We start from the raw sequence: 26,799 nt of genomic DNA on the forward strand, positions 1-26,799 counted from the left end.
TTTCCCAAGTGTTCTTTCACTGGACTTTGTCTAAAGAGGGGAGAACACAAAATGCATTGTAAGTTGATTATTGCTTATTAATACAATCCTATCTAGATATAATGAAATAACATGGAATCAGAATATCCAATCACATTCATGTTCTGCAAATTGGCATGACAACTGAACTGACCTTTGCAAAGTTGCCAGGGAGATCCCCTGAGTTCCGCGGCCCTCTCGGCCAGGACAAATGGGCTCAAGTACTCTTGGACGTCCTCCATCCTCTCTGGCTGGGCCTTGCATGGGTCAGACACGGTGCCTGGACACATCATGTGAACCTGGTGTCTGGACTGCAGCCGCAGCCTCTCATGCAGGCTCTTCAGGGTGTAGATACAGCTAGGCAGAGATAGAGCTAGGCCAGGCAGAGATAGAGCTAGGCCAGGCAGAGATAGAGCTAGGCCAGGCTGAGATAGAGATAGGCCAGGCAGAGATAGAGATAGGCCAGGCAGAGATAGAGCTAGGCCAGGCAGAGATAGAGCTAGGCCAGGCAGAGATAGAGCTAGGCCAGGCAGAGATGCAGCTAGGCCAGGCAGAGATGCAGCTAGGCCAGGCAGAGATGCAGCTAGGCCAGGCAGAGATGCAGCTAGGCTGATGGAAGGATCATACCCTGAGTCTGCTCCCTGGGTGTAGATACTACTCAGTCTGAGTAGCTTCTGTCAGGTGTCCAAAGGCATCAGGTGCTCCATGTCCACCAGGATACCAGAAGTTCAAACAGTAAGTCATTTTCAAACATAATGGCAGAAAATATTTTTCATAAACTGGTACAGCGCAGTAGAGAATACAATAAGTGATGTGTGTACATAATTAAGTCAGTTACTGCTGGAGCAGGTGAGGCATGGCCACACGGAGCGTTCAGACATGCTGCAAGGAGTTGCTGCCACCTCAGCTGGATACGATTCATGAAGATCTTGTCCTCCAGTCTGGCATTCCTTTGGCTTTTTGATTCATAATGTTATCAGGTAAATCGGGCACTGTTTTGTCTTTAAATGGAGTTAGTTTATTATTGTGGTAGAACATGATTGTACAGTTGGCGTTGCAGAGGATGACCTCAGAGATCCACCCAGCAATATAGAAGGATCTGTGTTTCTGGACTTCTTCAGAGAGCTGCTGCAGCTCCACAAACAGTTTCTCCAGGAGGAGGTGAATAAAGAGCTGAGAGTTGAGAGCCTTCAGGAGGAGCAGCCATAAATGCAGGACGACTCGAGGAAGGCCGGGAGCAGTGGGGTAGGCATTTTCTTAAAAAACGAAGGCATTCTTCTCTTAGTAAGGTAAGTGTGTATGGCTTATACTATTGTTGACATGACCCCAGTATTACTACAACATCCATTAATCAATAAATTCATCATAGAATTTACACAGATTTATTTTAAGAACTTTATTGGGGGAAACAACCTAATCCCAGTCTTACCTGAGGGGTCAACACCAAGTGACTCCAGCTGTTCAATGGTTGGAACCATGACTCCATCCTCCATCAATGCATATATTAGTATTTCACTATGTGGGAAAAAGAACAATGAGGGCCTGGAGCTTTTCCATTTCAATACAATCTGATGCAGTTTGTCGAGTTGACATAATCACTACAATACCAATGAATGTGTTAACTGACCCAGACTCGAGTGCAAAGTGCTTGATCTGGGCAAGGATCCAGCTCATGTCTGCAGAGGGTGCTGGCCACAAGCTCTTCGGTTTGTCTTCCTCTAGAAATCCTTCAAACGTCTACACAACAAAATAACACAGCAATGATGACCAAGCTCACAATTCATGTTCTGGGACTGAATGTATAGATCATAGAATTGAAAAGAGAAGTATAGTCTACGATTGCTTTGAGCCCTATTGCGTCACAACCGAAACACACACATGCCACCTGTTTATTGTACCCACCCTACCCCTCAACACAACTTAATGGCATCACAGTGAAAGGCTGGGATGCAACCATATGCTATAAAAATTACTCTAGAGTGATGTTAATAACAAAATGTCTCTCTTGAGAGGCCCTTGTGTATAGATGGGGGAGAGGAGATGCTGTGACGACTAGAGAACAGACAGAACGTCTTGACCCTCTATTAATATAGTATATTGAGTTGAGTGCATGTGGTTATAAATGAATGACATTTTATTGGTCACGTACACATATTTTGCAGATGTTATCATGGGTATAGTGAAATGCTTATGTTCTTAGCTCCAAAAGTACAGTAATACCAGGCTGAATCACATCCGGCTGTGATTGGGAGTCCCATAGGGCGGCGCACAATTGGCCCAGCGTCGTCCAGGTTTGGCTGGGGTCGGCCGTCATTGTAAATAAGAATTTGTTCTTAACTGACTTGCCTAGTTAAATAAAGGTTAAATAAAAAATATACATACAAATCCCAAAAATAAAAAGAAAGGAATAAAGAAATATAGAAATATTAGAATGAGAAATGTCAGAATCTGGAATATAAATATAGTATTCGTACCCCTTGACTTATTCCACATTTTTTGTGTAGAGCCTGAATTCAAAATGGATTAAATAGATTGTTCCTCACCCATCTACACACAATACCCCAAAATGACAAAGTGAAAACATGTTTTTAGAAATTTTAGCAAATGTATTGAAAATGAAATATCTAATTTGCATAAGTATTCACACCATTGAAGCAATACTTTATAGAAGCACCTTTGGTGGTGATTATATCAGTGTCTTTGGATAAGTCTCTAACAGCTTTGCACACCTGAATTGTCATAGATTTTCAAGCTAATTTAAGTCAAAACTGTAACTAGGCTAGAACTACAACATTCAATGTCGTCTTGGTAAGCAACTGCAGTGTGGATTTGGCCTTGTGTTTTAGGTTATTATCCTGCTGAAAGGTAAATTCGTCTCCCAGTGTCTGTTGGAAAGCAGACAAACAGGTTTTACTCTAGGATTTTGCCTGTGCTTAAAGCTGTATTCCGTTTATTTGTATCCTAAAAAACTCCCTACTCCGTACCGATGACAAGCCTACCCATAACATGATGTAGCCACCACTATACTTGAAAATATGAAGTGGTACTCAGTGATGTGTTGTGTTGGATTTGCCCCAAACATAACGCTTTGTATTCAGGACAAAAAGTTAATTTCTTTGCCACATTTTTTGCAGTATTACTTAAGTGCCTTGTTGCAAACAGGATGCATGTTTTGGAATATTTTCCTTCTGTAAAGGCTTCCTGTTACGGTAGTGTATAGAGACAGACCAAGGCGCAGCGTGCTCTGAGTTCCACATATTTATTTTGTGAAACTTACAAAACAAAAGGAAACAAAAAACTAACCGTAACATCGGCGGTGCTACGTGCACTAACTCAAAACAAGATCCCCCAAAAACCAGTGGGGAAATGGCTGCCTAAATATGATCCCCAATCAGAGACAACGATAAACAGCTGCCTCTGATTGGGAACCATACCAGGCCAACATAGACATAAAACAACCTAGATAACCACCCTAGTCACACCCCGACCTAACCAACATAGAGAATAAAAGGCTCTCTATGGTCAGGGCGTGACACTTCCTTTTCCATCTGTCATTTAGGTTAGTATTATGGAGTAACAACAATGTTGTTGATCCATCCTCAGTTATCATATCACAACTATTAAACTCTGTAACTGTTTTAAAACCCCCATTAACCTCATGGTGAAATCCCTTAGCAGTTTCCTTCCTCTCCGACAACTGAGTTAGGAAGGATGCCTGTACCTTTTTAGTGACTGAGTGTATTGATACACCATACCATGCCTAATTAATAACTTCACCATGCTCAAAGGGATATTCAGCATTTATTTTTTAAATGTTCTTTCAAAAACCTTCCTTGTCATTGTGGTTGAATCTGTGCTTAAAATACACTATTCAATTGAGGGACCTTACAGATATGTGTGGGGTACAGAGATGGGGTAGTCCTTCTAAAATCATGTTAACCACTATTATTGAACATGGAATGAGTCCATGCAACTTTGTTAAGCACATATTTACTCCTGAATTTATTTAGGCTTGCCATAACAAAGGCTTTGAACTGTTTGTTAATTTCAAAAATTCCACTTTGACATTATGGGGTATTGTGTGTAGATCAGTGACACAAAATAAACATTTTAAATTCAGGCTGTAACACAACAAAATGTAGAAAACTTAAAATGGTGTGAATACTTTCTGAAGGCACAGTGCATTACAGCCTTCTTCTAAAATGGATTAAATAGTTTTTTTCCCCCTCATAAATATACACACAATACCCCATAATGACAAAGGAAAAACAGGTTTTTAAAAATCACATTTACATAAGATTTCAATCTCTTTTTACTCAATACTTTGTTGAAGCACCTTTGGCAGCGATTACAGCCTCGAGTCTTCTTGGGTATGATGCTATAAGCTTGGCACACATGTATTTGTGGAGTTTCTCCAATTTTTCTCTGCAGATCCTCTCAAGCTCTGTCAGGTTGGATGGGGAGTGTCGCAGCATAGATATTTTCAGGTCTCTCCAGAAATTTTAAATCGGGTTCAAGTCCAGGCTTTGGCGGGGCCCCTCAAGGACATTCAGAGACTTGTCCCGAAGCCACTCCTGCGTTGTCTTGGATGTGTGCTTAGGGTCATTGTCCTGTTGGAAGGTGAACCTTTGCCCCAGTCTGAGGTCCTGAGTGCTCTGGAACAGGTTTTTTCATCAAGTCTCAATACTTATGTAAATAAGGTATGTTTTTTCATTTTTAATATACACTGCTCAAAATAATAAAGGGAACACTAAAATAACACATCCTAGATCTGAATGAAAGAAATAATCTTATTAAATACTTTTTTCTTTACATAGTTGAATGTGCTGACAACAAAATCACACAAAAATAATCAATGGAAATCCAATTTATCAACCCATGGAGGTCTGGATTAGGAGTCACACTCAAAATTAAAGTGGAAAACCACACTACAGGCTGATCCAACTTTGATGTAATGTCCTTAAAACAAGTCAAAATGAGGCTCAGTAGTGTGTGTGGCCTCCACGTGCCTGTATGACCTCCCTACAACGCCTGGGCATGCTCCTGATGAGGTGGCGGATGGTCTCCTGAGGGATCTCCTCCCAGACCTGGACTAAAGCATCCGCCAACTCCTGGACAGTCTGTGGTGCAACGTGGCGTTGGTGGATGGAGCGAGACATGATGTCCCAGATGTGCTCAATTGGATTCAGGTCTGGGGAACGGGCGGGCCAGTCCATAGCATCAATACCTTCCTCTTGCATTAGGAGGAACCCAGGGCCAACCGCACCAGCATATGGTCTCACAAGGGGTCTGAGGATCTCATCTCGGTACCTAATGGCAGTCAGGCTACCTCTGGCGAGCACATGGAGGGCTGTGCGGCCCCCCAAAGAAATGCCACCCCACACCATGACTGACCCACCGCCAAACCGGTCATGCTGGAGTATGTTGCAGGCAGCAGAACGTTCTCCACGGCGTCTCCAGACTCTGTCACGTCTGTCACATGTGCTCAGTGTGAACCTGCTTTCATCTGTGAAGAGCACAGGGCGCCAGTGGCGAATTTGCCAATCTTGGTGTTCTCTGGCAAATGCCAAACGTCCTGCACGGTGTTGGGCTGTAAGCACAACCCCCACCTGTGGACGTCGGGCCCTCATACCACCCTCATGGAGTCTGTTTCTGACCGTTTGAGCAGACACATGCACATTTGTGGCCTGCTGGAGGTCATTTTGCAGGGCTCTGGCAGTGCTCCTCCTGCTCCTCCTTGCACAAAGGCGGAGGTAGCGGTCCTGCTGCTGGGTTGTTGCCCTCCTACGGCCTCCTCCACGTCTCCTGATGTACTGGCCTGTCTCCTGGTAGCGCCTCCATGCTCTGGACACTACGCTGACAGACACAGCAAACCTTCTTGCCACAGCTCGCATTGATGTGCCATCCTGGATGAGCTGCACTACCTGAGCCACTTGTGTGGGTTGTAGACTCTGTCTCATCCTACCACTAGAGTGAAAGCACCGCCAGCATTCAAAAGTGACCAAAACATCAGCCAGGAAGCATAGGAACTGAGAAGTGGTCTGTGGTCTCCACCTGCAGAACCACTCCTTTATTGGGGGTGTCTTGCTTATTGCCTATAATTTCCACCTGTTGTTTATTCCATTTGCACAACAGCATGTGAAATTTATTGTCAATCAGTGTTGCTTCCTAAGTGGACAGTTTGATTTCACAGAAGTGTGATTGACTTGGAGTTACATTGTGTTTTTTAAGTGTTCCCTTTATTTTTTTGAGCAGTATATTTGCAAAAATTCAAAAAATCTGTTTTCGCTTTGTCATTATGGGGTATTGTGTGTAGATTTGAGTATTTTTATTTATTTAATCCATTTTAGAATAAGGCTGTAACGTAACAAAATGTGGAAAAAGGGGTCTGAATACTTAATAATCATATCTCTGATGATTCTTTTTCTGAGCCTCAGCCTAAACCTATCCAGGCTGTATCACATCCGGACGTGATTTGGCCGGGGTAGGCCATCATTGTAAATAAGAATTTGTTCTTAATTGACTTGCCTAGTTAAATAAAGGTTAAATAAAAATAAATAAATAAAATACACCTCCGAGGCCTTAGCACAAAAAAGACATAACGGTGCGCACTCCTTGTGCCACCAACAAATTAAACTGTGGCACCGTTTGGATTATCAGGATTATAAACACAAAATGTAATCACTGGATAGTATACGCCATTTAGCACACACTTTTATTCAAAAGAGAGAGCAGGCCCTACATATAAAGCAAAAAAACAACATCAGCAATGCACTCACCAGATTTTGTTGTTTGTATCATGCACATGCTCCAACTGATACCATTGCGTGAAGACACAATCTGACAATAACTGCTGTCGTGTCATATTGACACTTATATTCATTATAATGCCATTATTGCTTTTGTGATGATTTTCACTATTAATCAAGCACACTTGGCACTTATACTGTAATGATGTTTCGGCTACTGATGTTTTCATCATTTGACCGAGCATCTTGCTGACCATATTTCTTGGTGGTTGGTGTTTCAACACATATGCTTTCTGTTTGATAGTATTAACAAAAGTCACTAAAATGTATTGAACACTTTAATTTGTGTTTTTGTTTTTACATATCTTACAGTAACGTAAACTAATAAAAATGCTTTTGTGTTATTTGTGTAAAAAATCGTATTCTACTGTTACCTAAGACCTTCACAAACACAACCAAATAGTTATTTTTGCTTTAGCAAATATCACATGTATTAATTACACTGTTAGAATTAGCTTGAAGGGGCGGTTCTAGTTTATTTTTATTTTTTTATTGTGCAGTGTACAAATAAGAGGCCCCGTGAAAAAAACGTTCCCCCCCTATGGAAATCAAATGCACATCCAGCTGATTATTTCTGCCTCCGGCCCTGCAATCACCCTACATTGTTGATTGTGTGAGTATTATTTGTAACAACGATTGCAAACAATACAGCCGCCAACCTGTCATGTTACATAATGTAACATTTGAATATTGAAACAATTTAACAAAGCGATTCACATAGAATTAGGACACTATGGCGATTCCTACCTCACGAGCGCTGTTCGATAAAGCAAAACCAGGTCACCAGTGTGAAGTTATCCTGATCTGTCAAGTATCTGACATCTGACCAGGTCTGCTGTGCTTTCTAGATTGATGTGGGTGTTGTCAGCATACCTGACAAAATAAATTAAATGATGTGATAATATTTTACATTAAGGAACTGCTGTTTGTTCACTGGAAAACAGCAGTGCAACCTCACCTGAACACAAGCTAGCTACAAGCTAAGCTAACACAGATCAACTATTCTGTGATTATCTAACAAAATAGTAATTTTGCAACAGGATAACATTATCTGAAGATCAAATACGTGTATCCCTTACCTAGCCAGACCTTGCTATCTAGCCGGCCGGCCGGATCTAGATTTCTGATATGCTGGACCTTGATATGTAGCTGACCGGCCAGCCGGAACTAGGTGTCTGACCTCTATATGCCCGGCCAGCCGGACCTAGCTTTCTGGCATGCCGGCCGGCAGGACCTAGCTATCTGGCTGGCCGGCCGGACGGACCCAGCTATCTGGTCAGAACTAGGTGTCTGGCTGGCCCGGACGGCAGGAACTAGCTATCTGGCCGGCCGGCTGGACGGACCTAGCTATCTGGTCAGAACTAGGTGTCTGGCCGGCCGGACGGACCCAGCTATCTGGTCAGAACTAGGTGTCTGGCCGGCCCAGACGGCAGGAACTAGCTATCTGGCCGGCCGGCTGGACGGACCTAGCTATCTGGTCAGAACTAGGTGTCTGGCCGGCCGGACGGCAGGAACTAGCTATCTGGTCAGAACTAGGTGTCTGGCCGGACGGACGGCAGGAACTAGCTATCTGGCGGGCCAGCCGGTACTGGGTGACTGGCTGTGCTAACACTACAGAGTTTCTAAACCCAGAGGCACAACATTGCGAGACTTCCGGGAATGCTTGCCACAGACCAGGCCGGGGTTTGAGAAGTCAATGAGAGAATTGAAAAATTCTTCCTTAGTTGTTAATGTCCTCAAAATCTACACATGAGCTTTGCTAGCCAATGTCGCCATGACATCACCTACAAGTGTGATCAGGGATTTCTATTGGAGAAGCAGTTTTAGCTTCATACTTTACCAAATACTTTTATAACGAACCCAAGATAGACCACAGCCTGTTGTTTCCAGTGGGAACACATGAGTCATATTGGGCAGAACAAGCAAGGAGGTGGACAGAGTCAAGCCTGAATTTGCGAGATCCTATTGGCACATTCTAGCAATCATTTACATATTTCCGTTAGGGAACGCCTACTATGTGAGGTGCGCGTGTGCAATAACTCAATTTGCCTTTACCACTCCTTCTAAACTGCATTTTTTTAAACGTTTGGGTAAAGTCTACAAAATGTAGTCCACTATGTAGTCCCCAATTCTAATATTTCTTGAATTTTGAATAAAACCCCAGAAATAATAAGCAAATATAACATGTAATGTCTAGTCTGCTATTCAATCATACAGTAATGAGGTGTAATTTATTCTCATACGCCTGCTGGCTGTTGTGGATTATAGGCCTATACAGGAAATCAAATATATTGTAGGCTACTATTATTATAGCTTTTGTACAGTACAGTCTATCTTACTGGTATCGACATTTGGCCCATATTTGCATGAGTGGTTACTGGCCTTTATATTAGGCCTTGGCCTATCCTATTTCTGTAATTATTTCAGTAGGTGTCCATATTTGTCCATGGGTGTCATAAAAATAGTTCTGCAGGAGGGGTGAAGTCAGGCGCAGGAGACTCAGGTACGTTTAACGTGTTTAATAAAGAAGGCAAGTCCAACACGAACAAGAAAGACGCGGGACGCAGCCCAGCAACCTAATTCCCAAAACGCGTAACGTAACTCAGGAACAGTAACATAAATTCCCCCAAACCTACAGCAAAAGACACGATACAATCCCGCACAACCCCAAACACAAAACAGACAAACTAAATACCCCCACTAATTACTAAACACAAAACAGGTGCTACTCTAACCAGACATTACCAAACGAAACAGAAACATAGATCGGTGTCAGCTAGTAGGCCGGCGACGACAACCGCCGAGCACCGCCCGAACGGGGAGAGGCGCCACCTGTGGATGTTGTGACAGTACCCCCCTGATGCGCGGCTCCCGCAGCGCGTTGACGCCAGCCTCGAGGATGACCAGGAGGGCAAGGTGCAGGGCGATCCAGATGGAGGCTGTGGAACTCCCGCAACATTGCAGGATCCAAGATGTCCTCCACCGGTACCCAGCACCTCTCCTCCGGACCATACCCCTCCCAGTCCACGAGGTACTGCAGGCCCCTTACCCGACGCCTGGAGTCCAAGATGGACCGGACTGTGTACGCCGGGGCCCCCCCCGATGTCCAGGGGGGGCGGAGGGACCTCCCGCACCTCAGCGTCCTGCAGTGGACCAGCTACCACCGGCCTGAGGAGAGACACATGAAACGAGGGGTTAATACGGTAATATGAAGGGAGTTGCAACCTATAACACACCTCGTTTATTCTCCTCAGGACTTTGAACAGCCCCACAAATTGCGGACCCAACTTCCGGCAGGGCAGGCGGAGGGGCAGGTTCTGAGTCGAGAGCCAGACCCTGTCCCCCGGAGTGAACACGGGGGCTCACTGCGGCGGCGGTCAGCGCTCTCCTTGTGCCGTCCCACAGCCTGTTTAAGGGATTCCTGGAGGCACTCCAGGTCTCCTTAGAGCGCTGTACCCAGGAGCTTCAGTCTGGCTCTGATGCCAGGGCACCAGGACCGGCTGGTACCCCAACACCATCTGAAAGAGCGACAGGTTAGTGGAGGAGTGGCGAAGAGAGTTCTGCGCCATCTCAGCCCATGGTACAAACCTCGCCCACTCTCCCGGCCGGTCCCGGCAATAGGACCGCAGAAACCTGCCCACATCCTGGTTAATTCTCTCCACCTGCCCATTACTCTCGGGGTGAAAACCCGAGGTCAAACTGACCAAAACCCCCAGTCGCTCCATAAACGCCCTCCACACTCGGGACGTGAACTGGGGACCTCGATCAGAGACGATGTCCTCAGGCACCCCGTAGTGCCGAAAGACATGCGTAAATAGGGCCTCCGGTCTGTAGGGCCGTAGGAAGACCGGGCAAAGGGAGTAGACGGCAGAACTTAGAGAACCGATCCATAACGACCAGGATCGTGGTGTTCCCCTGAGATGGTGGGAGATCCGTGAGGAAATCCACCGATAGGTGGGACCATGGCCGCTGTGGAACGGGGAGGGGCTTTAATTTCCCTCTAGGCAGGTGTCTAGGCGCCTTACACTGGGCGCACACCGAACAGGAATACACATAGAGCCTCACGTCCTTCACCAAAGTGGGCCACCAGTACCTCTCTCTAAGACCCCAAACTGTCCGCTCAACCCCAGGATGACCCGAGGAGGGTAGCGTGTGCGCCCACCGGATCAGGCGATCGCGGACACCGAGCGGAACGTACTTCCGCCCTGTGGGACACTGAGACTGAGTGGGTTCTGACCGCACTGCCCGCTCGATGTCCGCATCCACCTCCCAGACCACCGGTGCCATCAGACAGGAGGCTGGAAGTTTGGGAGTGGGGTCGATGGACCGCTTCTCGGCGTCGTGGAGGCTAGATAGTGTGTCAGCCTCGACGTTCCGGCAACCTGGGAGGTACGAGATAGTAAACTGGAATCTATTAAAAAACATAGCTGGCGTGGGTTCAGTCTCCTCGCCGCCCTGATGTACTCCAGATTACGGTGATCAGTCCAGATGAGGAAAGGGTGTTTCGCCCCCTCTAGCCAATGTCTCCACACCTTCAGGGCTCTGACCACAGCAAGCAACTCCCTGTCCCCCACATCATAGTTTCGCTCCGCCGGACTCAGCTTCTTTGAAAAGAAAGCACAGGGGCGAAGCTTGGGGGGCGCGCCCGAACGCTGTGACAGCACAGCTCCAACCCCTGCCTCGGACGCGTCCACCTCCACTATGAATGGCAAAGAGGGGTCCGGGTGAGCCAGCACCGGAGCGTCGGTAAACAGGGCCTTAAGCCGACAAAAGGCTCTGTTCGCCTCTGCCGACCACTGCAGCCGCACCGTGCCCCCCTTCACCAGTGAGGTAATGGGAGCCACCACCTGCCCAAAGCCCCAGATAAACCTCCGGTAGTAATTGGCAAACCCTAAGAACCGCTGCACCTCCTTAACCGTAGTCTGAGTCGGCCAATTACGCACGGCCGAAATGCGGTCACATTCCATCACCACCCCGGATGTGGAAGTGCGATACCCCAGAAAAGAGACGGCTCGTTTGGAGAACTCACACTTCTCAGCCTTGACGTACAAGTCATGCTCCACCAGTCGCCCAAGCACCTTACGCACCAGAGACACATGCTTGGCGCGTGTGGCGGAGTAGATCAGAATGTCGTCGATGTACACCACCACACCCTGACCAAGCAGGTCCCGGAGAATCTCATCCACAAAGGATTGGAAGACGGCTGGAGCATTCTTTAACCCATATGGAATGACGGGGTACTCATAATGGCCAGATGTAGTACTAAATGCGGTTTTCCACTCGTCCCCATCTCAGATACGGACCAAATTGTACGCGGTCCTGAGATCCAATTTTGTGAAGAAGCGCGCCATGTGAAATGACTCCACCGCTGTAGCGATGAGAGGTAACTGGTAACTGAAACCCACCATGATGGCATTTAGACCTCTATAGTCAATGCACGGACGCAAACCTCCCTCCTTCCTCTTCACAAAAAAGAAACTCGAGGAGACAGGTGATTTGTATGGCCGAATGTATCCCTGCCTCAAGGACTCAGTGACGTATGTCTCCATAGCCACTGTCTCCTCCTGAGACAGAGGATACACGCGACTCCTGGGATATGCAGCGTTAACCTGGAGGTTTATCGCACAATCTCCTCGTCGATGAGGTGGTAATTGAGATAGCCAAATCGGCATACTCTGAGGGAATGTGCACGGGAGAGACTTGGTCTGGACTCTCCACCATAGTAGCACCGATGGAAACCCCTATACACCTGCCCGAGCACTCCCTCGACCACCCCTTAAGAGCCCTCTGTCTCCACGAAATGTTGGGATTGTGAATGGCTAGCCAGGGAATTCCCAGTACCACCGGAAATGCCGGGGAGTCAATGAGGAAGAGGCTGATACGCTCCTCATGACCCCCCCGCATCACCATAACCAGTGGCGCTGTAACTTCCCTAACCAGGCCCGACCCAAGTGGTCGACTGTCTAGGGTGTGCACGGTCCATAAACTCCCAGCCGCGTCTGAATCGACTAGCGCCTTATACTGGGAGTGCGGGGAAAACTCTGGGAAAGAAACTAAGGCATGCATGTGGCCGACAGGGGGCTCTGGGTGAGACTGGTGCTGACTCACCTGGGGTGTCGACGTGGTATTCTGCCTGCCCTCTGAACTCCCGGGCGAGCCTCTCCAGCACCGATCGGCCGTGTGCCCTCTGCGACCACAGTGGGCACAGGAGAGGCCCTCCCCTCCGGTCCTCCTAGCTGCAGCCCCTCCTATCTCCATGTGCGTTGGAGCAGGAGGACTGTGAGGTGGAACGAAAAGGGCCCGAGGAGAATGCCCATGGGCAGCCAGCAGGTTGTCCAGTCTGATGGACAGATCGACGAGCTGGTCCAGGGTGATGGCAGTGTCCCGACATACCAGCTCCCGACGGACGTCCTCCCTCAGGCTACAGCGGTAGTGGTCGATGAGGGCCCTCTCGTTCCACCCCGCTCCAGCGGCTAGGGTCCGGAACTCCCATGCGAAGTCCTGGGCGCTCCTCGTCTCCTGTCTCAGGTGGAACAGTCGCTCACCCGCCGCCTTGCCCTCCGGGGGATGATCGAATACCGCCCGGAAGCGGCGGGCAAACTCCGCGTAGTCGTCCCTGGCTGAATCTGGACCCTCCCAGACGGCGTTGGCCCACTCCAGGGCTCTACCTGTGAGACAAGAGACGAGGGCACTCACCCTCTCCTCTCCAGAGGGAGGGGGCGAACGGTCGCCAGGTACAGCTCCAGCTGGAGTAGGAACCCCTTACACCCAGCGGCTGTCCCATCGAACTCCCTCGGGGGCGCGAGCTTAATCCCACTCGGGCTGGACTCCGTCGGCGCTGAGGGGGGCTCAGGGTGGTGGACAGTAGCTGCAGTAGGTGGAGGAGCACGTCTCTCCCAATTCTCCAGGCGCGCCAACACCTGATCCATCGCTGTCCCCAACCGATGAAGGATGTTGGCGTGTTGGTTGACTTGTTCCTCCACGGAGGGGGCTGGCGCTTCGGCTCCTGCTGACTCCAAATGTGGTGTGGGATTCTGTCATAAAAATAGTTCTGCAGGAGGGGTGAAGTCAGGCGCAGGAGACTCAGGTACGTTTAACGTGTTTAATAAAGAAGGCAAGTCCAACACGAACAAGAAAGACGCGGGACGCAGCCCAGCAACCTAATTCCCAAAACGCGTAACGTAACTCAGGAACAGTAACATAAATTCCCCCAAACCTACAGCAACAGACACAAAACAATCCCGCACAACCCCAAACACAAACAGACAGACTAAATACCCCAACTAATTACTAAACACAAAACAGGTGCTACTCTAACCAGACATTACCAAACGAAACAGAAACGTAGATCGGTGTCAGCTAGTAGGCCGGCGACGACGACCGCCGAGCACCGCCCGAACGGGGAGAGGCGCCACCTGTGGACGTTGTGACAATGGGGAAGAGGAATGAGGCTGGATGCAATGAGGTATTTGCATACACAAAAATTCACTTCATATGAAATTCAGATGTTTGTATTGCTTGAAAGTCGACTTCAATAGGCCTGTTTTTCATATGGGTGGTACACATGTGTAGTCCTGACTATGTGTCACAAGACAAAACTCCTCTGAGGTTGAATCATTTTTGTAAATCTGTTCTTTATATTCAATCCATTATAGAAATAGAGCTCTAGGTGTTTGTTGAAAAGAATAAGCAATTGGCATTAGTGTCGCGTAGGTGACTTTAAAAATTGCATTATTATAGCTTGATAAACTAAGCCAAATTAAATGGCTACTTAGTAGTCTAGCTGCCTAGTTTTAGGGTATGTGGGAAATTACATCAATCAGAATTCGGAGGGATATCCTGGCTTTAATTTATAGTCCAGGAATTTATACTGAACAAAAATATAAACGCAACATGTTAAGTGATCCCATGTTTCATGAGCTGAAATAAAAGATTCCAACATTTTTCCATACGCACAAAAAGCTTATTTCTCTCAAATTCTGTGCACAAATTTGTTTACATCCCTGTTAGTGAACATTTCTCATTTGCCAAGATAATCCATCCACCTGACCAGGTGTGGCATATCAAGAAGCTTATTAAGCAGCACGACCTTGTGCTGGGGACAATAAAAGGCCACTCTAAAATGTGCAGTTTTGTCACACAACACAATGCCACAGATGTCTCAAGTGTTGAGGGAGGGTTCCTGCTGACTGCAGGAATGTCCACCAGAATTGTTGCCAAATAATTGAATGTTCATTTCTCTACCATATGCCACCTCAAACATCGTTTTAGAGAATTTGGCAGTATGTCCAATTGGCCTCACAACCGACCATGTGTAACCACACCAGCCCAGGACCTCCACATCCGGCTTCTTCACCTTCAGGATGATCTGAGACCAGCCACCCGGACAGCTGATGAAACTGAGGAGTATTTCTGTGCTCCTGCCCAGTTATAAGTGGGGGGGAAAGTACCCCATTATCATACTTGAGTAAAAGTAAACATATGTTATTATAAAATGACTCAAGTAAAAGTGAAAGTCACCCTGTAAAATACTACTCGAGTAAAAGTCTAAAGGTATTTGGTTTTAGATATACTTAAGTATCAAAAGTAAATGTAATTGATAAAATGTAGTTAAGTATCAAAAGTAAAAGTATAAATCATTTCAAATCCTTTATATTAAGCCAACCAGATGGCACCATTTTCTAGTTTAAAATTTTTTATTAACGGATAGCCAGGGGCACACGCCACAACTCAGACATAATTTACAAAGCATTTGTGTTTAGTGAGTCCGCCAGATCAGAGGCAGTGGATGACCAGGGATGTTCTCTTGAGAAGTGTGTGAATTAGACCATTTTCCTGCACTGCTAAGCATTCAAAATGAAACGAGTACTTTTAGGTGTCAGGGGAAATGTATGGAGTAAAAAGTACATTATTTTCTTTAGGAATGTAGTAAAGTAAAAGTTGTCAAAAATAAGTACGTAAGTACTTTACACCACTGCCAGTTATGTGAAATCCATAGATTATTATATATATTTTATTTAACCTTTATTTAATCCGTAATCCATAGATCCATAATTTATTTATTTCAATTGACCGATTTCCTTATATGAACTGTAACTCAGTAAAATCGTTAATTGTTGCAAGTTGCGCTTATATTTTTGTTCAGTAGAGTTAAAATGTTTACGTTTAACAGGAGTTTTACAAAGGCATAACGGGTCATGGGAATACAGGCGGAGTCTGCTGAAAACTACTTTTAGTATGTCTTCATTGCGTTGGGTGTGGTTTTTCAGTCACAGTGCTATTAGCAGGAAATCAAGCTCTGGACCACGACTTTGAGGCGAAACAAAGAAATAGTAAAATACGAGTAGCCTTCTTCAGGTTGTGGGAAAAGTTTGAAATCAAAGATTAACTGAACTGACGCTATTTCAGATTGCGCACCTTATCTAATGGACAAACGTTTTAGTTGACTCCATTGTTGCCTTCATCCAATTCCTGACATCAGTGACTAAAGACCGAGAACTGCAAAAATGCCAAAGACGGTGAGTATTTTTTTTTAGAGTTTGGGAACAGTTTATTTCCAACGTTTACATATACATAGGCGTTATTTAAAACGCCAACTCTGGTCAAAATGTATTCCGGTCTTGTTAGGTCGAGAAAGATAATTTAACCCATGATAGAAGGTGAAATGTTTGGATTGACTACACTATATGTCTTCATAAGCATCTATTCGACGCAATAAACTAAGTTAGGATACTGAATTTGTCTGACTTTGTATCCTAAAGAAACCTCGGGCTATAGGTTCTGAAAAAGTTTCGCGCGCATCAAATGAATGAAACGTTTATTGTCTATATCGCTGTTAGCTATATTTTCCCTGCAGCATCTCCAAAACTTGTTTTATTAACGATTTCAATGAATTGATAGCTTACAGTGTTGCCCAGAGTTATTTTTTGTTAACCTATGTTTGTGTCAATTCTATTAACCGTTATTTTGTGTCAACCTATGCGCTATCGACAATCCCCCTCTTCCTGGAACGTGATTGGCTTCCGAATGAACTTTAAAAGAAGTTCAATGACGCTTCGTTGTGTTCATATCGACTCTATCCCTGTTCATAAACAATTATGTCAGACATTCTTTACGTTATTATTCATATCAATGCGGCCTATTAGTTTAGGTTTTGTTTGCTGTGTGTTTACCGGAGGTTCCCATGGCCCATTCGTTGACGTTGTGTTTGTCTTTGTGGTACCCAGTAGTACAACAGCTGGCCTGACAGATGCACTCTTCAACAGTGAACTCCTATGGTAGTCTGTCCTATAGGATTGCTATTGAATGATGCAGGTCAGGTCACATGCAATCTGCTCTATCAAAATGTAGTCTATACAGAATCTAATAGTACTTAAAGTTTGATCTATGGCAAACCTTTGTTAAGTTTACCAGGCCTGTGTGATTAGGTTTTTCCTACATAGCCCAGCCCAGGGAAATTTAGTTCAATGTAGAATCCACTGAATCAGTTCTATTGATGTAACATTGCATTGCATCTGTAATTGATATAATTTCTACATTATCTTTATCAAGTATTTACATCAAATTAGGAACATTGAATATGCCATTATGTGTAGCATCATAGCATAGGCCTACTACATGATTCAGAAGACAGAAAAGTAAGACACCAGGATTTAAAAAGAATCACTGCGATCAAATGCACCTCAGGTAATGACAGTAAAATAAAGTGTGGTGTTGTGACAATTAGCTTATAAGACTTTAACTCATGAGAAGATTATAGTTTTATTTATTTTTTATCTTTGTATTTGTATTAACATGTCTTTTCACACCAGTCATTCATGTGTCCCCCTACCATTAGTGTAGGCTTTGCTTCTTTTGGCATTGTTAGTTTCCCAAGGAACTGTAATCTAGTGACTCAAGGTTTCTGAGATTACGTCAGTTCCTTTTTAGCTATTTCCTGGCCTGCAGTCTCTTGACACTGCCACTGAAAGCCTTATTTGGTGTTTCACAGCACAGACTCCCCCTTCTCCGCCCTGCACAACTGCAACTGCGCGGTCCTCAGCCATCGTTTCAGCACTTGAGTCGTTCCATGTAATTTCAGCAAGCCATGACGCCCACCATCTCAGATTGTTCTGAAATTGCTTCTGTAGTTAGAAACAGATAAGATTGGTATTTCTGCAACATTATGTATTGCATTATTTACCATAACTTTAAGGTAGTTGATTGTCCCCGAATTGGCACTTTTAGCCATATCAGTCCCGATACCCCAGCAAAACCCAGGCTTTTCATTTATCTGCAGCCCTTATATTTAGCCTCACACTGAAGTGTTTTACCATTTTCTTTCTAGGACAGCCAGGGTTTTTAATTTTTAATTTTATTTAACCTTTATTTAACTAGGCAAGTCAGTTAAGAACAAATTCTTATTTCGAATGACGGCCTACCAAAAGGCAAAAGGCCTCCTGCGGGGATGGGGGCTGGGATTAAAAATACAAATAAATTAAATAAAAATATGGGACAAAACACACATCATAACAAGAGACAACACAACACTACATAAAGAGAGACCTAAGATGACAACATAACTTGGCAGCAACACATGATAACACAACATGGTAGCAACACAACATGGCAGCAGCACAACATGGTACAAACATTGTTGGGCACAGACAACAGCACAAAGGGCAAGAAGGTAGAGACACCAATACATCACGCAAAGCAGCCACAGCTGTCAGTAAGAGTGTCCATGACTGAGTCTTTGAATGAAGAGATTGAGATAAGATTGGGTTACTAGTAGAACGCAAAACAATTTGACATAAACAGTTGCAGTCATGGTCTGCCAAAGCAAAAACCTGATAAAATACATTAATATGAATGCTGTAAGTACAGAAATTGTTTGCTCAGTGGGAAATGAATATCCAACTAGTCAGTGACAACTGTGTGGAGTTTATGACAGCAACTATGTGAGCTTATTACAGTATTATGACACTATGTCCTGAGGTTTCCTATGGTGTTCTATGTAGAAGAACCCCTTACCTTGTAATAATTCTTGTGTAGCTTGTGAGCGTCATAGAGCAAACATGTTACACGTACGTGTTCGTGAGAGTCTCAGCTTTTCATAGATAGCGTAATAGTTTTTAGCTCAAAGACTCGGGCCCCTTCGGGATCAGCCCTTGTCTCACAAACACCTCTCTATCTCAGCCCCCAATGGATACAGAAGAAAAAGATGAATCCAATTGTACAACCAATAAGTCTGTAGCTCAAACACACAATGTTAAAAATGTTGTTAAAAGTCTTAAATCACGCCCGCACAACGGGTGTGATTCCCATAATATTCCCATAATATTTAATAATTATAGTACTAGATCAAACTTCTTCCTACTATTGAGTAAGACACGAGGAATACAATAAAATGGCCACCAGTGGACCACCCACACCCCACTGCTATCCCACCCCAACAACCAGTTTACAGTATAAGGTCTCTATGTCTGACAAGTAGAATGGAGCTGCAGCTTGGAGTATTACTTCTTCATCCTATGAAATGTATTTCCTTTGAATCTGGTGTTGTTTTTTTCTCCTGTTAAAAGAGATTAGCCATTGTATTCGCATTAGTGTGAAAGCACCCATTTTTTTCCCGCTAGGTGCCGCTGTTCCTGCTACCGCTACATAATTTTATCAATGTTGCTGGTCTTTTGTGTTTATTAGATGGAACACAACATTTTCTTTGCGACTTTGGGTAGAAAACAAATAGCTTTTGCTAATGATGAAAATAAATTGTGTAGTCATCCTCACAAGTCAAGCCAGTCCTCCATGAAACCATCACCAGATTCACAGGAAATACATTACATAAGATGAAGACCAATCCTTCAAGCCACAGCTCTATACTATTTGTTAGACATAGCGAACTGATACTGTATACTGGTTGTTGTGGTGGGTTTGGCATGTGGTGTGGTGTGTCCGGGGTTGGTTTTTGGTAATTTTATTGGCTTCCTCAAGTCTTATTCTTTGTTGAGAATCAGATGTTAGGTACTATATTTGTTTAAGATTACTTAAGAATCCTATAAATTAAAAGGACAATTTGGGTGCAAATAGAGGTGCACTGATATTACATTTTTGGCCGATACCGATATCCGATATTTTCCTTGACAAAAAACCTCGATACCGATAACCGATATTTACAATTTTAGCGGCCTTTTAAGCATTCTAGTACAGTTAAATAGTTAACACATGGACACAGCGGTCTAAGGCGCTGCATCTCAGTGCAAGAGGCGTCACTACAGTCCCTGGTTCGAATCCAGGCTGTATCACATCCGGCCGTGATTGGGAGTTCCATAGTGCGGCGCACAATTGGCCCAGCGTCGTCCGGGCTGTCATTGTAAATAAGAATTTGTTCTTAACTGACTTGCCTAGTTAAATAAAGTTTACACACACACTGGCCAAAAAGTTATTTTGTTGGCATTTACGTATGTCCCCATTACCAGTAAACCATAATCCAAACCTATTTCTTTCACTTACTTGCTGTGCTGTTTCGTTGTTCATTTGTTCAGTTGTTTCATTCTCAACAAGGATTTCTATGGAATGCCGTTTGGGTCTTTGCATGTCAAAAACGATACACGTCAAATAACACTTTCACGTGTCAAATAACGCAACATCGCTTTCAATAGCTATAGTTAGCTAGCTAACTATTTAGCTAGGTGTCATCTAAAATAACCCTAGTTTATAAGAGAGTTCTTATTAGATTAATGGTGGTCGGACCCATCTATGTGAAGCTAGCCACAATAATGATTAGACACAATAGTGGACTTCAAAATAAAAGTATGGCATAATTCTACTATTTGTATTCATTTGCATTACTGTCAATGACATACTTTTACTTGGAAGGCAAACCGCAAATTCCACTGTTGTGCCTAATCCTTATTGTGGCTAGCTTCACAACACATAACCTGGTGCGGTCAAGCCTCACTAGCCAGATGAAGCTAGCTGGCTGCTTATAACGTTAGCTTTGGGCAACAGAGTTAAGTTGCTGACTAGCTATTTATTTTCATGAACTGAAGTTCAATTTCAATTGGCGAACAACAAGTGGGAACCTAGCTAATACTTACTCACAAGGATTCCTAAATCACTGGTCATTGTTTTCAGGCTGGTTGTATTGGTGCTAGCTAGGTACCAAGCTAAAGCTAGCTACCCCAGAAGTTGCGGTTGAACAAATTATTCTTTATTACCAACAGGGTATTGTAAACACATCGTGGCCGGTGTTTGCTTGTTTGCAGACTTTTTTGTACAGCTTTGACAGTGCTACAGTATCTTTTTTGACACGCAAAGACCCAAACGGCGTTCCGTAGTGTGTATGTCGTGAAGCTAATAGCAGTGACGCCATTACTGTGTAACTCCGGTAGGGCAACATCTGAAAAATAGCACACCTGTGTACCGGTGCTCGACCAGTCGGTGAAAGCCAACATCACCCACGACAGAGAACGGTTGATTGTGAAGGACAATATCTTGGCTTTAATGGGTTTCGCCTTTGAGTTGTCTCGCTGAAATTTTGTTACTCTTTCAAATGACTGCTCGATCCACACAGCAGACATTGTGGGCTAGTTTAGGAATGCTGTGTTGCACGTATAGCGCAACATTTTACGTGGCATCATTACGTCATGCACCGACGTTATATAGGTATGCACGTCAGATTTGACATCGGTTTTGCACATCAGGGCATTAAACTAGACATCTGCCAATACCAATGTTGGCATTTTTAAATAATATCGGCCGATTCCGATATGCACTACCGTGCATCCCTAGGTGCAAATCAATTAGCTTAATTTCTCAGAGATCAAATTATATTTAAATAAAATGCTAATCTTATTTGTCTCTAACTACAGAAACGATTTCAGCACAATCTGAGGTGGTTGGTGTCAAGCCTCTTTCTTGTGCTTTTTGATGTGGAATGACCCTTAATGTTTTTAAGCACTTCTACAGGTCACCCCATGTCAGAAACCAAATTGACTCCTGTCTCGTTAACAGATTACCCAGATAATGTTATAGTACATATGTTATAATATGCTATTTTACATCAAATAAAACATCTTATTACATTCATAAGACCCTTTCATCAATAAAAAGTGACTTGCACTCTGGTTAACTTTCCTTTTGATGTACCTTTAGACTCTATAACTCTACACATCACTAAGAAATGTGTTGGTATTCTATGAGGTTACTTTCCTTCAGAAATATGATATTCTAATCAACAGCCATTTCTACTTCTTACCATCCATGAAGTGAACTACTATATTGGCTTGAGTATAATTGTGTTAGCTGAAGTGTTAGTTCTTCACAAATAACAAGAAACAGAAACAAATGAAGTGGAAAGACCAGTGCTATGTAAGAAAGAGATTAAGCAGCTCTGTAAACGCACATAGCAGAGTTGAGATTAACAATTTGTAATAAACTAAGCCACAGGCGGTAGAGTGTGTGAAAGGCAGAAATTATGCAAACCTTTGGGGGGCTTTAGCCTGTAAATGGAGAGTAACTGTGTGGCAGGTCTGAAACTTCTCTTCCTGGCTGCAGAAAACCAACCAGTGAGTTGTCTTTTGTTGTTTTTTGTGTTTTTTGTTGATTTAGATGTAGTTTTGTTTCTAACAAACCTCATGTTTTACATAGGATCTCACCCTTGGTTAGCATAAAGCACTGCATTATTGCTTAGTAAGTGAACAATAATGATTCTGATAATGACCTTATCAATATGTGCTGAAGTAGTTGCTTTTAAGATGTTTGAATACACAGGAGATGGCATTATCTGTGATTCATGAACCTGTTTTGGAAAAAGGATAAGTCATAGTACAGTGAGTTTAACAAACTTGAATCTAATAGAGACTCACACATTAAACCTGAAAAAAATCTACATCATTGAAAATGTATTGATTCTGTAAAACTGACTTTAGTAGTAGTTTAGAACATGTTTGCTCTATGGAGAAGAGAGGTAATAGTTTGAGGCTAACCTAAATCTCAGAATTTCGTGGAATTAGAGTGAGCTTTTAGCTTCTACTTTGTGAATGGTTAAAATTCACCCCAAAACAGATAAAAGTATATGTTACCAAGAATCTAACCACATAGTACTGTATAGGGATTATCCATCAGTTCCTGACTTCCACATATTTAGGATTTTTAAAATCCCATTCGAAGTTTATTTGTTTGTATTTCAATCATCATATCAGTGAAATAGTTGGCTTTTTGGCTTTGCCGAATTGAAAAAGACAGATGTCTCGAGGAGATAGTTAAAAGGAGGAGGCATTCCGAAATGTTGGAAAGAAATGTTTTATTTTTTTCTAGTGATTGGTGTCCCAGTTTATAATAATTTGCTATCATAAAGTGTGCATACTTTACTGAAATACAGTCTATAGCTAAGGTTTGTTATAGCTTTGTTTTCTGCTCAGTATGATCAAACTCCCTTTACAAGACAGAAAAGGCATTGAATGTTCCGAAGGGCAAAATGGAAACATTAACGTGTATCCTTGGTCCTCTTATGATGAGTGATGTTTTGCTGCTGTTCTAATAATAGTGTGTGAGAAGTTTTCTGAACTCTGGCCATGTGAGACCCACCCTTACCAGGCAGAACTGCACATTCTTAGTTCCTTTTTCACTTGAGAGATGAACTATTTTTACCCAGAAAAGTCACTTCTTAACAATGACTGGCAGCCAAGAACCTGTTGGCCTGAACTACACAATGAAATGATGTCTAATCAGTAGGCTATGTCATGTTAAGCAGTCTGTCTGGTTGGCTGGGAAAATAGACAGTATCGTGTATGATTTAGGTGATTCATCAAATCATGAATACAAATCCATTTTTAACATAGTGAGTGGGACACAATGTAGGTCTTACATGCAATCTACTTTTATCAATGTTTTACTGGATCTTGTAGGGCAATTAACAAAGTTCAAAGAATCACTGAATTTAGATTCAACTCACATTTGTGGTGTGACTCAGTTCATAGTTTATACTGTAAAATAAATGGCTATGGTAATAGATAGTTATAGGCCCTAACTTGTTTATAAATATGTTATCACTCATGGAATAGCCTTGTATCTTAATCATGGTGAAATATTTCCCAGTGCGCTGCAAATGCACTTAAAGCTTAATTTCACTGGCAAATGTTATGTTCATGTTGCCAAGACATGGTAGAGGAAATTATGAAACATCCTCAGGCTAACCACTCCATAGAAAACTGGGCTCTGACTTTGTCAGAAATACACAGTTGCTTTATTCATCTCTCCCCCTACAAAGTTAGGTAAAACCTTTATGAGAAATGTGTCCCAGATATTGTTAAATCATACATTTGAAGAAAACAAGGAATTCAAATATGCACTGCTGAAGTAGAGTTGTATTTGTTTGAAAACCAACCATGTCAAGGGTTTGTACTATTCACTTGTAGATGGCTGAATGTGTCTGGGTCCTAGTTAGTTCCTGCTCCTACAGACCTTGGCCCAGTCACAGCTCTACTATACAGCCCTCTTGTCTGTATGACACCGCCAGGCCTCATTCCAGCCAAAGCTTTACCCTCTCCAGCCCTCTGCTCTGTCCCACCGGCCCGCCGGTGATGACAGGAAGTGGCAGGGTGACAAGTGGCCTGACCAGCGAATCGGGGCCTGCTGACACAGAGGGGAAAGAACGCAGCACTAATCAGCCACACAACTGGAAAATAAGGCATGCTGTTGTGGCTCAGCTCAGGCGTACTGTCCCGTCCCCCCACACACTGAAATACAGGCTGGCTGATTGTGCATTTACATTTTTGAGAGGAAAGAGAACGTGGAGCCTTGTCAATATAGCTGTATTAATCACTCTCACAGCATAGGAAATATGTTTAGGATACACAGCAGGAGAAAGCTTGAATACCATAAAACAGACATAAGACTTACACACTTTTTTGCATTCCTTTTATGGGCATACTGGTTAAGTCTTCTGTGAGTGTTGGGCTATGATGTACAGCGCATTCGGAAAATATTCAGACCCCTTTACTTTTTCCACATTTTGTTACGTTACAGCCTTATTCTAAAGTGGATACAAAGAATCCTTGTCAATTTACACACAATACCCCATAATGTCAAAGCAAAAACAGGTTTTTAGACATTTTTGCTAATATATTACAAATAAAAAAACATATCTTATTTACGTAAGTATTCAGACCCTTTGCTATGAGACTCGAAATTGAGCTCAGGTGCATCCTGTTTCCATTGATCATCCTTCAGATGTTTCTACAACTTGATTGGAGTCCACCTGTGGTAAATTCAATTGATTGGTCATGACTTGGAAAGGCACCAACCTGTCTATATAAGGTCCCACAGTTGACAGTGCATGTCAGACCAAAAACCAAGCCATGAGGTCGAAGAAATTGTCTGTAGAGCTCCAAGACAGGATTGTGTTGAGGCATAGATCTTGGGGAAGGGGTATCAATAAATGTCTACAGCATTGAAGGTCCCCAAGAACACAGTGGCCTCCATCATTCTTAAATGGAAGAAGCTTGGAACAACCACGACTCTTCCTAGAGCTGGCTGCCCGGCCAAACTGAGCAATCGGGGGAGAAGGGCCTTGGTCAGGGAGGTGGCCAAGAACCTGATGGTCACTCTGACAGAGCTCCAGAGTTCCTCTGAGGAGATGGGAGAACCTTCCAGAATGACAACCATCTCTGCAGCACTCCACCAATCAGGCCTTCATGGTAGAGTGGCCAGACAGAAGCCACTCCTCAGTTAAAAGCACATCACAGCCTGCTTGGAGTTTGCCAAAAGGCACCTAAAGGATTCTCAGACCATGAGAAACAAGATTCTCTGGTCTGATGAAACCAAGATTGAATTCCAAGCGTCACATCTAGAGAGAACCTGGCACCATCCCTACGGTGAAGCATGGTGGTGGCAGCATCATGAGGTGGGGATGTTTCTCAGCGGCAGTGCCTGGGAGACTAGTCAGAATCGAGGGAAGATCAACGGGGCAAAGTACAGAGAGATCCTTGATGAAAACTTGCTCCAGAGCGCTCAGGACATCAGACTGTGGCAAATGTTCACCTTCCAACAGGACAATGACCCTAAGCACACATCCAAGACAACGCAGGAGTGGCTTTGGGACCAGTCTCTGAATGTCCTTGAGTGGCCCAGCCAAAGCCTGGACTTGAAACCGATCGAAAATCTCTGGAGAGACCTGAAAATAGCTGTGCAGCGACGCTCCCCATCCAATCTGATATAGCTTGAGAAGATCTGCAGAGAATAATGGGAGGAACTCCAAAAATACAGGTGTGCCAAGTTTGTAGTGTCATACCCAAGAAGACTCGAGGCTGTAATCACTGTCAAAGGTGCTACAAAGTACTGAGTAAAGGGTCTGAATACTTACAGTACCAGTCAACAGTTTGGACACACCTACTCATTCAAGGGTTTTTCTTTATTCATACTATTTTCTACAATAGAATAATATTGAAGACATCAAAACTATGAAATAACACAAATGGAATCAGTTAACAAATCAAAATATTTATTTTTGAGATTCTTCAAAGTAGCCACCCTTTGCCTTGATGACAGCTTTGCACACTCTTGGCATTCTCTCAACCAGCTTCATGAGGAATGCTTTTCCAACAGTCTTGAAGGAGTTCCCACATATGCTGAGCACTTGTTGGCTGCTTTTCCTTCACTCTGTGGTCCAACTCATCCCAAACCATCTCAATTTGGTTAAGGTCAGGTGATTGTGGAGGCCAGGTCATCTGATGCAGCACTCCATCACTCTGCTCCTTGGTCAAATAGCTCTTACACAACCTGGAGGTGTGTTGGGTAATTGTCCTGTTGAAAAACAAATGATAGTGGGACTAAGAGCAAACCAGATGGGATGGTGTATCGCTGCAGAATGCTGTGATGTGCCCTGAATTCTAAATAAATCGCTGACAGTGTCACCAGCAAAGCACCAGATTTCCACCGGTCTAATGTCCATGGCTCGTGTTTCTTGGCCCAAGCAAGTCTCTTCTTCTTT

The 26,799-nt window shown here is 43.9% G+C and overlaps 1 protein-coding gene across 1 annotated transcript in view; it reads left to right on the plus strand.

Annotated features, from left to right (window-relative positions):
• The first annotated feature begins 16,050 nt into the window (after positions 1-16,050).
• The window catches only part of LOC115154535 (moesin), a 34,755-nt gene continuing 24,006 nt past the window's right edge, over positions 16,051-26,799 (plus strand). Inside the window, exon 1 of the mRNA XM_029700843.1 lies at positions 16,051-16,345. Coding sequence (XP_029556703.1) covers positions 16,334-16,345 — 12 coding nt within the window. The 5' untranslated portion in view covers positions 16,051-16,333. The remainder of the gene's footprint in view (positions 16,346-26,799) is intronic.

This window comes from Salmo trutta, chromosome 19 (assembly GCF_901001165.1).
Source record: "Salmo trutta chromosome 19, fSalTru1.1, whole genome shotgun sequence".
Lineage (NCBI taxonomy): Eukaryota > Metazoa > Chordata > Actinopteri > Salmoniformes > Salmonidae > Salmo > Salmo trutta.